This window comes from Pseudoliparis swirei, chromosome 21 (genome assembly GCF_029220125.1).
Source record: "Pseudoliparis swirei isolate HS2019 ecotype Mariana Trench chromosome 21, NWPU_hadal_v1, whole genome shotgun sequence".
Lineage (NCBI taxonomy): Eukaryota > Metazoa > Chordata > Actinopteri > Perciformes > Liparidae > Pseudoliparis > Pseudoliparis swirei.
Genome location: NC_079408.1, coordinates 7,572,603 through 7,587,486, shown reverse-complemented (window position 1 = coordinate 7,587,486; position 14,884 = coordinate 7,572,603). Strand labels below are relative to the sequence as shown.

General features: G+C 42.5%; 1 protein-coding gene across 3 annotated transcripts; it reads left to right on the top strand.

The window, feature by feature from the left end:
• The first annotated feature begins 10,160 nt into the window (after positions 1 to 10,160).
• On the top strand, positions 10,161 to 14,867 carry badb (BCL2 associated agonist of cell death b). 3 transcript variants are annotated; one of them, XM_056442578.1, is made up of 5 exons: positions 10,161 to 10,301; positions 10,401 to 10,449; positions 11,088 to 11,240; positions 11,925 to 12,136; positions 12,221 to 14,867. In XM_056442578.1, exons 3-5 carry the CDS (start codon positions 11,096 to 11,098, stop codon positions 12,356 to 12,358), a joined length of 495 nt encoding a protein of 164 aa, XP_056298553.1. In that variant the 5' UTR covers positions 10,161 to 10,301; positions 10,401 to 10,449; positions 11,088 to 11,095; the 3' UTR covers positions 12,359 to 14,867. The 3 variants fall into 3 exon arrangements, with proteins under 3 accessions (XP_056298553.1, XP_056298556.1, XP_056298552.1); XM_056442581.1 differs by having other exon boundaries at positions 10,401 to 10,491; XM_056442577.1 differs by lacking the exon at positions 10,401 to 10,449.
• Positions 14,868 to 14,884: the final 17 nt, after the last annotated feature.

The window sequence follows — 14,884 nt, the reverse complement described above, 5'->3', positions numbered from 1 at the left end:
ACCTTCAAGAACCTCCAAAGCTCACTAATTAACATATTATATATATATTTCTTTAAACATAGTGAATAAATGAAGAGCTTCGGTTTTACAGGGATTATGTGCCTGTATATCACTTGACCAGGCGCTAAGCTAACCACCTAGCTTTAGCCTTGTATTTAACAGATAGATATAAGAGTGGTAGCCTATGGATCTTCTCATCTAACCCTCGTCAAAAAATAAAACTCTTTTAAATCCAAGATGAACATTGACCCTTTGGCCTTGTTAGGCTATAGTTTTTTGCATCTGTTACAAAATATGTACTTCTTGCTTTATAGGCTACTGCAATCGCATCACTTTCACTTCTTGGAATGATATATTCTCGTGCTCTATCATCATATGTATTCTAACATAACTCAATTGCTGATACTAGCACAGGCTGACATGAGTTTATAGCAGGGTGCTGCTGGAAATGAGTCTGTGATTAGAGAAACTACCATCAGTAAATAAAAGTTAAGAGACGCCAAACTCCCCAAATCCCAGCGGAGAATCCTCTTATGAACGTCTGAAGACAGCTCAAATATCAGACATGATGACACAATAGCCAACTTATCAAGCCATTCTGCTTCATCTCTTATATTGAAAAGCATTGTCGGCTCCTGATTATTCACGATCCGCCTCAGACTCATTGTGTCAGGCCACGGAGGCAATCGTAAGTCATGCCGAGTATGGTCCATAGGGGAGCGGTGAAACACAACTGACGATGACGAGGATTGCCAGCAAATGAGCCTTGATAATTTGATGGCCGCTGCCACAGTACCCTGTTACTCCCTCGCACCGTCTGAAATATGCAGGATAAGACATTCTCCCCTGGGTTAGGGTTAGGGTTAGGGTTAGGGTTAGGGTTGTGCACTCACAATCCAGACACGCAACCGCACACGTGGCCACAGAGACACACTGCTCACACACCCGCTGCCTGATGGCTTTCTGTCCACGTGAGGTCATTCCAGCGCTAACGGACGAACTTGAGCATCTGGCGCTGTGACGTCCTGACATTATGCACATAGTCAATCACAAGAAAAGTCAATTGCTAAGTGCTTACATGGCTCTGGGGTCGATTGTTATGCGCACAAACACAGACACAGTCGGTGTCCTGTAGCCACCGCGGCTGCGTCCGTCGACTGGAACAATACGTGCTATTTAGGCAGATGAGTATGCATTCAAACTGGCGTGGCGTGATGCTCCAACATGCACAGACACACTCACACACACACACATACAAAAGATTCATATGACATGAGGACCACCTCCATCTGCCTGCTGAGTTATTGATCAGCGTTGAAATGGAGCTGCTGATGAATCCGGAGGCTGAAACCAATCAGGAATGCAGAATCCCCGCATGTATCCTGCCTGATCTCATTGTAACTCGTGAACATGTAAAGGCAACTTGAAAACCAGAGGACCGACAGCGGAACGAGAAGTACGTGTCCTTTCTTCGTCTATGACCGCAGCCGCAATGACAATGTTTCTTGTCTGAGCGTCTTCTGCCTCGTGTTGCTGTTGTGTAATTCCAAACGAAAGTGTACAAAGGAGAAGTTGCTGCATGGGAAACGTGTTACGGTGGAAGAGGTAACAGCTACCACTGTGGATGTGAGAATGTGATTGCAACATGCATTTGTGCAACTCCACTAAAAAAAAGGCTACATTCAAAGTCATTAATGGCACATACTGGTTACACTCTGATTGTGAGCTAATACAGGTGTTTTTTATTAATACTAATGTACAACATAACTAGAACGGGCACTCGGTAGAGCGCATACCTTCGCATATCACAAGATTGGGCATTGAATTATGAACATTTTGGCATTAGTTGCATGTCAATTGGATACAAATTGACCGTGCTATGGTAAAAAGAAGATTTTGACCTTTTCATGACCTTGACCTTTGACCCGATCGATCCCAAAATCTAATCAAATGGTCCCCGGATAATAACCAATCATCCCACCAAATTTCATGCGATTCGGTTTAATACTTTTTTAGTTATGCGAGTAACACACATACAAATAAATAAATAAATAAATACACGGCGATCAAAACATAACCTTCCGCATTTTCAATGCGAAGGTAATGATAGTGCACTATAACTTTGTCTTTCATCAACAGACACACAAACAACATAATTAAAAGGGACATATTGTGCTCATTTTCAGGCTCATATATTTAGTTTGGATTTCTACATGTTTACATACTTTAATGTGAAAAAAAACCACAAATATCTTTTCTCATACAGTTCGTCTGCATATACCTGGATTCACCCTCGGTCTGAAACGCACTGTTTTAGCGCCCGTCTCTTCAAGCCTCCGTTTGTGAGTTAGGCACATCAGATACCCAATAGGAGCACTGAAAAAGTGAGTTGTCTGATCCTTTAAAGGAAACATGCATCCAGGTGTAAAATCTGTGATTCACATAAAGACATGCACTCTTTCTCTGCACGTCTTCACACAGTTCAACATAACCTGGACTGTTGCAAGGAAAATTGAAAGTGCAATTCATCACTCATGTCTGCTCTGCTTCTTCTCCCCTCAAGCAATACTGACCTTTCCTGATGATTCATAGGACACACGAGTGAGCTCACACACACACACACACACACTAACACACACACCCACAAACAAGTGTAGAGACACATTTTAAAAATGTTTAGAAATATATACATCTTATATTACCATCGTAATTTGGGGATTTATGCTTTATGATATAATAAAAATGAGGCGTATCTCTCTTTGCAGACATTTTTAGTTGATGGAAATGTCCAACAGCCTGCAGCAGGGACTCACACAAGGATAGAGTTGAGTAATGTAACGGGCATTAAGGAGCAGAAGTGGCATGAAAAATACTTTGGATTATTGGCAAATGCTTTCCATTTCCTTTCCTTGTAATGATGGACATCCATCACCGCCTATATTTCATTATTTCTATGCAGATTTATATTGTTATGCTAATGCTGCAGTTACTTATCCCATTGCTGTTCTGCTGATTGGGCCAGAGCCAGTTCTAAGGTTTGTTAATGTGATTGTCTGGCTTCCTCACATGGGTTTTACGGCACTTTTATAACGTTGCGAAGGAAAGTGCAATCAGGATAAAGGAAAAGTTGAACCCAGCGTGTCCCTGTGAGAGCTTTTCGCAAATGAATTACACCATTGTGTGACTCCAAACAGCGTGCGTGATACAAATCTTTTATCTCCAAACTAAAAGACAGAACATTTGAAATGACAGTCACCCCAAAAAAGGTTAACGTTGATGTATAGATGTTTTGTTTGTTCTCGTTTGCTCTTAAGATTGTGTGACCACATGACTGAGTCCAACAAGCAGCATGTCCCTATCAAAACACATCAATTAAACAGAGGCAATGACGCCACCAGCTCGCAAGCTCGTCGTGAACTAGTTCAGTCAGCAACCCAGATACACAAGGGGGGAGGAAATTATTTTGGGGGAGGGTAGTGGGAAGAATTGGAAATGCGAGAAATGGATGCTGAGGAAGACAGAGCATGGGGGACATTTGAAAATAGGGGGAGATAAATCAGAGAATGGCAGGGATGGACCAAAAAGCGATGGAGGCGCGAGGGCAGAGCAACGGAAGAAGAGACACAATGAACAAAAAAGGGAAATGACAACGATGGGGGAGAGGATGAAGGCAATGAGGAGGACAGATCTACTATTGCAGATGCCATGTATTCTCATCCGGGCTGAACATGCATCTTGTTTTGTACCATGTTGTGCCTCTCCACCCAATTTCCTGCCTCTCATCACTGTCAAAGCAAAACAAATAAAAGCTTTAAGGAGGATGGATTACCTGCTCTCCTTGTGAGGGATGGAGAGGAAAACAGAGGATTGGAGCAGAGCGACTGGAAGTGTCACCTGACCTAATCCTTTCTTTGATACAATGCCTGTGATTAGCAGGTTGGCATGCATCTATGTAGGGCAGTCTAAATGTATGATATCCAAATATCATGCAAAAAGAAAGCAGGAAATGTTTTTGTCTTTTAACTTCAATTTAATTTTCACTCCTGCCGGCTAAAAAAAAGGCACAAATTGTTCTGAAGTTGGTATTTGTAGGTTACGTAACATATATAGTATCAATATATATGGTAGGAATTTGGCGTGAATGGCATTACTCATTCTGAAACCTGCAATGCAGTGAATGTGGTCTTCAATACTCATATTATTAGGGAGAAGAAGAACAGAAGAACATTCAGTCCATTACAATAGATTTCTTCAGGGAATAGAATATACAATATGGACTTATATTATAATTGTATGGCACTTTATTTGATTTAGTCCTTGTCTTTCCTCCACTTTTGTTATTATCTTCTCTTACTCTACTACTCTACCCGACTCTAGATTTAGTCATATAATATTAGCTTTCTTGTTTTCGCCGTTCCAGTCAGAGAAACCTTCAGTCAAATGTAATCTGTCTTATTTGGTCTTATACGATTAAATGTGCGCCCCGCTATATATATTACAAGATACTGATACAGCGATTGTGATCAGCGATACAGTAAATTGTCATTTCATTGTCCAGGAGTCTTGGCTTTACTGTATTGCACTGTACTGGATGAAGACACTATGATGATTAAGTGAAGCATGAAAATATGATTTGCTGCAGGCAGAGCTTTAAAATGGTAAACATAAACTGATTAGCCAACAAAAGCTAAATTAACTGGCAATTAAAGCAGCATTGTGATGCTGACTAATGATGGCAAATGCTTACTCAATGATCTATCATTTAGTTGCAGCAAACCGCCGGTAATTAAAAACCTGAACTTGTGCACATGTTCATCCCAAGATGATTTGAATTGTAAGTTAGGAGTCTGAAGAACAGGATGCTTCCACAACCTGAGCTAGTCAACTGTCTTTAGACTGCATAATGACAGGCGTGGACCATGTGTGCACCTCAGAGTTCACATATGGAGCTCATATGTTTCACACCAACACGTATGCATATCCACAGGAGCTCTCTGAGCACACAGACCACTCCCACCACATGAAAACAGCCCAAACATAATTGATGATGTTCGAGGGTTGAAAGAGGGGCCCGGACGAGAGTGTGTGTGGCTTGTAAGTGGACAAGATAGAGAAAAGACTTGGGTAGGAGTGTGTGTTCGTGTCCACTAAAGTCAAGGCAGATGTTAATTACAGTCTTTAACCTGCAGCCAAGCCAGAACTTGGAAGAAGGACTATTTCAAATATAGGCCTACAGTTGCTTCTTGTCGGGAAGAGTGTACTTTCAACTTGATGTTACATTTGTCTGTTTACGTGAAGGAGTGGTTCAACAATTTGGGAAACATGCGTCGGCTACTCGTCTTCTTGTCGATACACTCAAAGAAATGACTCATTGGATGAACTCAATTAAATTGTTGGCAGGTTTTCCATCCAATAATTATATGTAACTCCAACTCAAATTTAGCACATCAGTGCAATAAAATGTAATTAAGTTAGTCCAACTCATTTGTATCAAATACATCTAAAATAAAATAACGATATTCATTAAATTAAATTAATTTGTGTTTGTCCAACTCAAAATATAAACTAACTACATATGCAAACTCTACATAGAAGGAAAACCCCGATTGGGAATTGAACCCACGGCCCTCTGGCTTTGAGGCGACAGTGCTAGCCACTACACTACACTCAAAAAACTGATTCTTGGCCCTCATAAACATTAAACAATATTTTTAAGTAAAACGTAACTGAAATATATAAAATCTAAAGTCTATTCATTAAAACCACTTAAACACAATGTAAATATGCTTCGTATAACCTGAACATAAACAAATCAAGTAAACTTAACTTGATTGGATCACAGAAGGAGCATATGTGCGTGCACCGTACAGCCCTAAAAGTGTCTTCACCTCATGTAAACAACAGATTTTCAGCTGGCACATGCGCAAAGGGTAGTCCTCAATGAAACACATTTATTTTGAGTTGATATGCACACCATCTAACCTAAATAAATCTAATAAATGAAAGTATTCCTACATTTTGTGTTACACCCATTAAATATAAATATCTTCGTTTTGTAATTGATTTATTTAAATGTATCAAACAATATTTAAATGTGTCACCTCTAAGAAGGGCTTGAATCGTTTTTTTGAGTGTAGATGGATGTGGAGATTGATACCACTCTCAAGATTGAGATGGTGAAACAGCTCGGCCGACTTTGTTCAAAGGTGACAAACTCCACCCATCGGCACGTCTGAAGCTCACTAATTAACGCAAGATTTCTCGTTTGTTTAATATATACGAGAACCGAAATGCAAAACCACCACCATCGTGGTTGTGCAGGTGGTTATGAGCCAAACTGTTTCAGTCGGCAAGCAGCAGTGACTTCCCTGTAACGGCTAGGACATAGCTAGCCGTTTCCCGTCTTTATGCTAAGCTAGGCTAACCGCTGCTAACTGTAGCTTCATATCTCGCACCCAGACAGTGAGACAGGGTGGTGTTGGCCCATTTCACAAAACTGCCAAACTATTTCTTTCACATTTGGCGATATCCTAGAGACGAGAGCTTCTCAACACGTCTTAGTTTGCACTTGGGAACGGAACGGAACGTTTCTTCAACCCCGATGACGGATTTCTTACTCGTCGCGAGATGAGAAATATTTCGACACCACGTCCTCGATCAAATGCCTCGTTGAGCTGGGCTTTGTTTTATTTTCCATCCACCGGAGACAAACTCGGCATCCCATTTCCAGTCCCAAACTTTAGTTTAAGAAGAGCCGGGTGACAAGGCGGCAAGCTGCACCAGGGTGGAGATGGATGGGATTAGAAAGCTGCCATACGTCGGTCCTGTGATCACAGAGTGACTTAGTTATACAGCGAGGGAGCGGCCCGGAGATAACGAGCATGTTCTGAGCACGAAAGGAGTTGAATGAGTGGGCCGGAGGAGAGCCTCCACTCTGATGTAGGATAAGATTGCTCTTTCCCTGTTCCTGTCTCTTACACCTGTGCCGTTCCTCTGATCCGTGTCTCTTCAACTCTTCTTTTATTAATATATATCTTTATTTAAAAGGGACCACGTACAGTTAAAAGATAAATGTCACCATTTAGCTCCAGCTAACGTGCATCTGTAGCTTCCAAAACTCTCACGTGTAATTCGCTGCAGCTCTCCTATAATCTTAATTCCCTCTCCGCACTCTCAGACGCCTCTCTCATGTCTTGGTCTGTCCTTACTTGTGATCCTTCATCTGGTGCTCTTTCAGTTGCTTTCCTCCCTCCATGTTTGGCACGGTGTTTGGGGTCTGCTTCTCGTCTTTTTTTTTCGGAATTGGGAAATACACTCTTTTTTTTCTTCTCTCCAAGCTCTCCCACTTCAGATAATTCAAAACATGCTCTTCATCTTGCTTGGCTCCAACAGAGACTGAACTGGGGTCTACGGAGAGGGAAACATGGTTGAAAGGACAGTGATTGAAGCAGCAGCGGGAGACAGGCAGGCAGACAGGCAGGCAGACAGGCAGGCAGACAGGCAGGCAGACAGGCAGGCAGACAGGCAGGCAGACAGACAGACATGCAGGCAGACAGGCAGGCAGACAGGCAGACAGACAGACATGCAGGCAGACAGGCAGGCAAAATCCTGGCATTAAATTGGAAGGCCTTTTTTGGGAGCCGCTTAGAAGCGCTGCTGCGTTTGCTCTTCCACACGCACACACACACACGAAGACACACACATACACACACACACTGAGTGGTGGTTTAGAGACAGTGTGGGAGTGCATACGCCTCCGTTTCTCAAAATAACCGCCAGATGAGGGGCAGGGAGGCAGGGTGAGGTTGGTACAGGAAGATATAAATGGATGCTAATTGTATGGCTCGTTCAGATTACACTGAAATCCAGCAGACTTAAACACAAATACACACACAGAGACACACACACACTCTTTCTGGATATGTGTGTTCATGTGTGTCCTGCTTCTGAGAGAAACTGTGTAAGAACAGTCTTTCTCACTCACACACTCTTATGTTTGGAAGCTTTATGGCGTTAAAGTGCTGCAAACCTAAGTGTGCACACGGCTTTGCTCACACACACACACACACGGCACATACAGATTAAAATGGATAATAATTATATGGTCCTAAAATGTCCCTCCCAAGTCCAACCAAAGAAAGAACTCCCATGTATTATTTCTATAATCCCTCCAAAAATAGAGTTCAAAAGAGGAGAGTCTCAAGAGTCATTTTCTGGAGCCGCTCTATCCTCGTCCAGAAAGCTGACTGTGCGGACTCTTGCCTGTTTGTCGAAGCTGAGAAACTCACATTAGTTCTATTTGGATGCACCAAATTAGAAGAAGATGCATCACATCCCCTCGGATCCCGTCACAGGGATAGTTCACTCCTCCTACTCAAGTGTCACTTACTGACTTTGCAAAATAAACTCATTTTGTTCCTAATCTCACAAGAGGCTCCGAATGCATGAAAGGGGAGTGAGAGGAATGATGTCGAGGAGGAGAGGAGGAATAGAGGCAGCAGATATAAATGGGAGATAATTACATGGTTGATTCTCCTGCGTTGATGTGAGGAAAGTGGCAGAAGGCAAATTAGGGAGACGATCAGTCGGGGGATGCACAGTGCCACAGTGACGGTTTGGTCCAAACCGTAGGAGACGAGGACATGTTTTTTTTTTATACATAAGCAGCTCTGTCAAAAGCATTACTTCTGCAGTGCCAGCTCTTCAGGAAATGAGAAAACACAGTGTTTTTCCGACTGACGTACATGTTGTAACCCCGACCCTGACATCATGAAATATTTCCCACATGTTGCAAAAGATGTTATTCCATGGGGTTGCTCTTTCTCGCAGGAAACCACATGACCTGTGACATGAGATGAAACAGTGTGACTGAGGAGGAAGACAGATCAGCCAGTATGAGAAAAGATCAGTTTGTAGGCTTACGTCGCCCCCTGCTGGTCATTCAAGTTACGACGACAAGCTGACCAGGTTATGTATCCCCTCTTATAAGAGAGGGGGAAATAACACAAGACCAGATTCAACAGGATGCCCCTCCATCTCTATCAGTTTAGAATATGCCTAACACATCTTATCAAAAATATAGATCGATTAAAATTACTTTAGAGGATGATTATGTTGGCATGTTCAGTGTGAGGCAGTATAATCTGCGTCAGACTCGCATGTACTGTACTCTTGCCTCACCCTCTCTTTATCAGCCGAGACATCTGACGAAAGCAAATCTCACATAAGTGTTATGTAACATGGGTTCTGTCCTACCTGTCTTTTCCCTTATGCTTCACCTTTAGCCTCACTTCTTTATGATGTCTGTCTGCTTATCAGAGAGAAAGCAAAGGAGAGTCCCAAAGGAAGGCACACCTGTTGGTCCATATAAAAGTCCATTAAAGTTGTTTGGAAACTTCGCTTTCTCAGTTCAGATCTGCTGAGGAGGACTACGTTATATGAAAACGCACAATTACAGTACAATTTCAACTTCAGAGAAACTTGGAGTCTACTTCAGTATTTACATTTTAGGCTACTTCACTAGATTTAAGGTTCAAGGTTCAAGGTTTTTTATTTGCCATCTGTGCCTAGACCAGCAGTCCAGACACATCGGAATTATTTTTGTAGGGTTCTCCGAGTCAACAGAGGTACAAAACAAACACACTATAATAATAATAATAATAATAATAATAATAGTAACCGTAATAATAATAGAAATATGAAACATATATTTAAGAGGCACATGTTGTATTTCTTACTGTATCTGAAATTATAGTTTTATAAAACATGATGCATTCTTATATATTAAAGCACCAAACCATATATAGCCTACTAAGTATGTAACATTAGTTCCACCTCGACCAGCCATCATCATGTTGCTTACACATTAATACATCAGTAATGATTGACCTCTTATGTTACATAATAGGTTTAAGTAATTACTTGTCGATCAGCCTATTACAAAATGGTCGTATTGTTATTTTTATTTAAGTCTCGGATCTGAATACCAACACTGAAACATGTGAAAATAGCTCAATATAAATAATAATGTCCGCATGAAATCCCGCTGCGCCTCTACACCGAGCGCTTCGGTAAACCGGGGGAACAAACAAAGCCCCGGCCCAGTCCTCGCTCGCAACAGTGACGTCAGCGCGCCGCGGCGGTGCAGTGACGCCCGGCGATTGGGTGAGCGAGGAGCTAAACGTATTGTACTGGGGGGGGGAAAGGACAAGACGCCGATAACAAAAACAACAGCTGCGGGCCACATGAGGCCGACTAAGGACACAATCGCACTTTTCGGTCTCTCGCCATAAAGACTTCGGGTAAGGGAACCTGCGCGTACTTCGTCTTACACACTGCGTTAGCTCGCTTAGCCCCTCGGCGGCTTCCGCCCTGAAGGAAGTTTCTTTTGTCCTCTTCAGCCAACAACAACAAAACAAGCGAGTCGGCGCGTGGACCCCGGGGAAGAAGGTGTAACGGCTTCTTTTTAATTCACCGTGAAACAGCGAGTCGGTAAATGCTTCAAATGTGGTTGCGCGTTGTCGAACCCAGCCGGTTATCGCTCTGCGCGTCGCGCCGCGGACACCTTTGGACCGCCTGGTGCCGGGGACGCGGACAGATAGGCTGCGGGGTGTGTGCGACGCGGCAGTGGGACGATGGGTGATGCCATTTTATGATTCCTGAATAATTAGCCAATGTGCTGCTTGACAGTAAAATGGGAGCTGGAGATTATCTTGTACTTTGCTCCTTTTGTAATCTTTTTCATAATGGGGATACGTGTTGTTTTGGGTCATTTTATTTGTAAAATAGACAAAAACAAATGCAGAGGGCTGATTCCAGTTCTCAGACGGGTCAAGTGCAGGGCAACACGAACACCAGCAAGCTGTGGGCTTAATACCATTGAAATGTAATAACATATTCTTGGAGATAAGGCCTTCAGCATGAAATAAAGCAGAACAAATGACTGATTGACACATTACATCTTAGTCGATTTAAACAAATACCAGATGAGTTGACTTGTCTACTTCTATGTATTTGTATGCAATGTACTTAACTTTTTGTTTCAATGCATCCCTGCGTCTAATTCCTCCTGAATCTCACTTCTTCAGATGTCCTGATGGCTGCACACTTCACTATTTCTGACAGTGAGTCAGAGACATCGGAGGAGGTAGAGGAAGGAGAAAATAACCAATTCTCCACTGTGGAAGAGGGGCAGCTTCTTCAACGCCACTCCCTAACCTTACCTCAGCTCCCATTGACAGGTAGGAAATTTAAAAAAGGTGGAGCTTATAAAACTGGGGAATTAAAAATAAGAGCACACACACACACAGCAGCACATTTGCACACTTCAGGTGGAGTGTTTGTCAGCATACCTCAACCATATGGTGAAATTCACCGGGGCAGTAATGTGACGTTAAAACCTAAACCTATGACTGCTCTTCTGCTTATTTATGATTGTTATGTTATTGTAGAATAAGAAATGAAGCGATCTGTTCCAATCTACTTTTCGGCAACAGCTGCTGCAATGGCGATCCTGTTCTTACACAAAGAAAGGGAGAAAAAAATAATAACAATTGATGTCGGAGCATCAAACCACTCATCCATCGTTCTCTCCAACACTACTGTCTGTTTATACTCGGATTCCGTACTTCCGTTTGTTGACTTTGTCTCTTCGGCCTAATGTGGAGGACATTATAATCTGCTATTTCTCACATTTTTGAAGTGTAAGATAACCTATCTTGCATGTAGAATAGGTCAAACGCAATTCAAAGGAGGGAAGAGAGAAGTTATTTTTATTTTACCCCTCCTAGTTTGACACTTTTGAACACAGTGATAACTAGTGATGAATGAACCTCGGTTGTTATGTTAATTCCTTATCGCTCCCCTGTATGTTGATCTGTTCCTGTGAGGCATTACGAACCCCTCTCACCTTTTTGTCTTCTTAGAGACCGGTCGACTCCGGCTGAACTCTGAGTCCCACGCTTCCACCGTCTCCAGAGACGAGGAGCTCTGGGCAGACGAGGCCGCCACGCCCACCGAAGGCGCTCCGTTCAGAGTACGGTCCAAGTCGGCTCCCCCCGCTTTGTGGGCAGCAAAGAAATACGGCCGGCAGCTCCGAAGGATGAGCGACGAGTTCGACAGCCTGCTCGACAAAGGGGTGAGAGCGAGGGGTCAGAGGATTGAAGGAGGGTTTACGGTTGAGTTTATGTCTAACTTAACGCCGCGTCTCTATCCCGCGCAGGAAATGAGGAGGGTGAAGAGTGCCGGGACGACCAAACAGATGCAGAACTCCAAAAGCTGGTGGAGTTACCTCTTTAGTCATCAGGAGACCGAGGGAGAGAACAACCACCATGACAACCACACTCACCGCACTGAATAGGCACCGGGAGAGGGGGGAGGAAATCAGAGTGATGCAGGGTTTTGGAGGAATCTCTAGAAATGAGAGGAAAGCAGCGAGGGAGCCAATTGGGACGAGAACAAAAAAAGACGTGCGGTGGGAACGGACGGATGGAAGGTTGGTGATAAGAAAAAGAGAAAAAAGAATCCCAAACACAAAGGCATGGCTACGTGCCCTTTTTATACGTCACTGGTAACTAAATTTTTTTTTTTGTGTTGGTTGTGGTGGTAACTATATTGCTGGGAAGCCCACTGTGAAATGGATAGACTGTTGGCAGTGTGCACCCCACAGAGTGGACACCGTGAAGGGCCGAGGGAGGACCTCTTGAACGCAAAGATACAAGTGGATTTGAGGGTGGCCACTTGTACTGTAGATGGAGCGATGAATGCACTGGAATCAAAACGCCGGACTTTTAGCGGCCACCTGGAATGCCAAAACAACCAGCAGGCGACACGGGGAAGAGTAGAAAAGGAAAGGATTTTTTTAAAGTATTCAACTCAGGGGGGGGGTGGACTATCCAACTTCTTGTTCTACTACCTGCAAGCCAGTACTATTTTAAACGGCTGTACTTGACTATCATTAATTGCTTTATATCTCAAATTTATCAAAAGATGAACAATCTTGTACAAGGACAATCTCCAATGATGCAGAAAAAAAAACCTATCTTTTGTAAAACTTCAGGGTTAGATTATATCTGGATAAAATGACATTAAACATGCATATAAAAAGCACAAACCAATATGAATCTATCTTTTTAAAGGCTTGGATGAGCAACACACAAAAGAAACCTCCAGACTTTGAAACTTTTATGTGTAAATATGTTGTAAATATTTTATCAAATTTTCGGGGGCTGGGGGGTTAAGAGTGATGTACTTGACAAGTTCCTATTTTACAAGGAGACCGTGCTCTTTAATACGTTTGGCCCACCTAGCAATAGGCAGTGTACAATCCATGGCTGTCGTGATACATGTGATGTGCATATTTAAAGTGGGTGGGAGGAGTTAACCGCTTTAATTCAGTACCTGTTTATTCAGTGCATAGAGAAGATGGATTTAGAGTCTGAAGTCGCATTGCAGTGCGGATGGAGGGGATGTATACTTGGCTTTTCCAAACTGTTTGTGGAGTTTGTGGAATCGGTTGCCAGCCCGGTTGGCTTTTCAGAACGATCAAATGCAGGTTGTTCACTCGGATCTGCATTGCGATGTGAATAAAATGGGATCTCTTTCTATCAAGCCGTAGGTCCAGGAGTGCTGATCTGAGGCTACATTTGCTTTTTGATGTATTATATTCAGGCGATTGAGGATTACTCGGCACATGCTGCACACAATATGGCATTTGTGGGGGTTACTATTATTCCTTTTTAATGATTATAAACCACGATCAGCACTTCTACACAGCTTGGTAAAATATGAGCAGGCTGTTTGTGACTTGTTTATCGATATGTGGTTATTGAACATGGTAATCGGTTTGTTTTACTCGCGTCTTCCTCTCTTCCTCTCGACTTGTAGGGTTGAGTTGTGAAGTGCTCGGGTGTGCAAGGGGGCTGCATTTCTATTGTCTTTTCAAACTTTTCTCCACCCCTTTTTCTATTTTTTGTATTTTCTTTTATAGCTTTTTTCCTAAACTTGGCTGAGGACCATTTTTTAAATCGGAGTTCTAGACAATCTGAATGGCACCACCACTTTGTAAGATTCATCCGAGTCCACCGACCTGTTTGGTATCTTTCAACCCTGACTGTGTATTCACTGAGACATGTTGGTGACCTTTTATATGTGTGACGCTCCCAACTCAATTAATACAGTTAGTGTTGTTGCATTTCAGAAAGAACAAAATAAATGGTATTGGATATCTCAAAAACCCTTAACCGGGAAATTAGTAATGAGTATTTAGGTAGTTTTTCCTTGTACGGAATAGTGTTTACAATAAGATCTGTAGCTGCACAGTTGAATCAGCTGTCAGGGTATATATATATATATATATATATATACATGGTGTCAAGAGCTTGGGGCCACATCTGAATATGAAATTTAAGAGTTTAATATTGTCATGAACTGCCTTGAACATGCTGTGACCTGTGAAGTGAAGCCGCATAACCGGCCTTGTCTGTTTACCCATTTACCGCCTTAAACACCTATTGGGCTCAACAACAAAACGAGAAGCACAATAACGTGGCGGTGCCTTCGCTGTCACAACTGAGGAAAACATTAGTGGCCAATGCTAGGAAAGGTTATTCCAAAAGAAGTGGTGTTGTAATTTCGACTATTAAAAACATTTGTGGCAGTGAACACACCAGAGGGGAAACCCCGTTTGGGCATCTGGAGTTTTGCAACCATCCTTGGTATTACTTGAATCTTCAGCTGTGTGGAGAAATTTGCATTGTATTTCATAATTCTTTTCTTTTTTTATTCTTTTTTAACGACTTTTGTAAAATGTCTCTACCGCTTTGAAACTTCTGGTATATGCTGTCCCGAATAAATAATTTTAAGAGTGATTTTAAAGCGAGTGTCT

Excerpts from the sequence above, each read along its gene's own strand:
- badb (XM_056442577.1), top strand. The coding sequence starts at position 11,096 with ATGGCTGCACACTTCACTATTTCTGACAGTGAGTCAGAGACATCGGAG. Across the intron at positions 11,241-11,924 it reads ACCTCAGCTCCCATTGACAG|AGACCGGTCGACTCCGGCTG; the intron begins GTAGGAAATTTA and ends TTGTCTTCTTAG. Across the intron at positions 12,137-12,220 it reads ACAGCCTGCTCGACAAAGGG|GAAATGAGGAGGGTGAAGAG; the intron begins GTGAGAGCGAGG and ends TATCCCGCGCAG.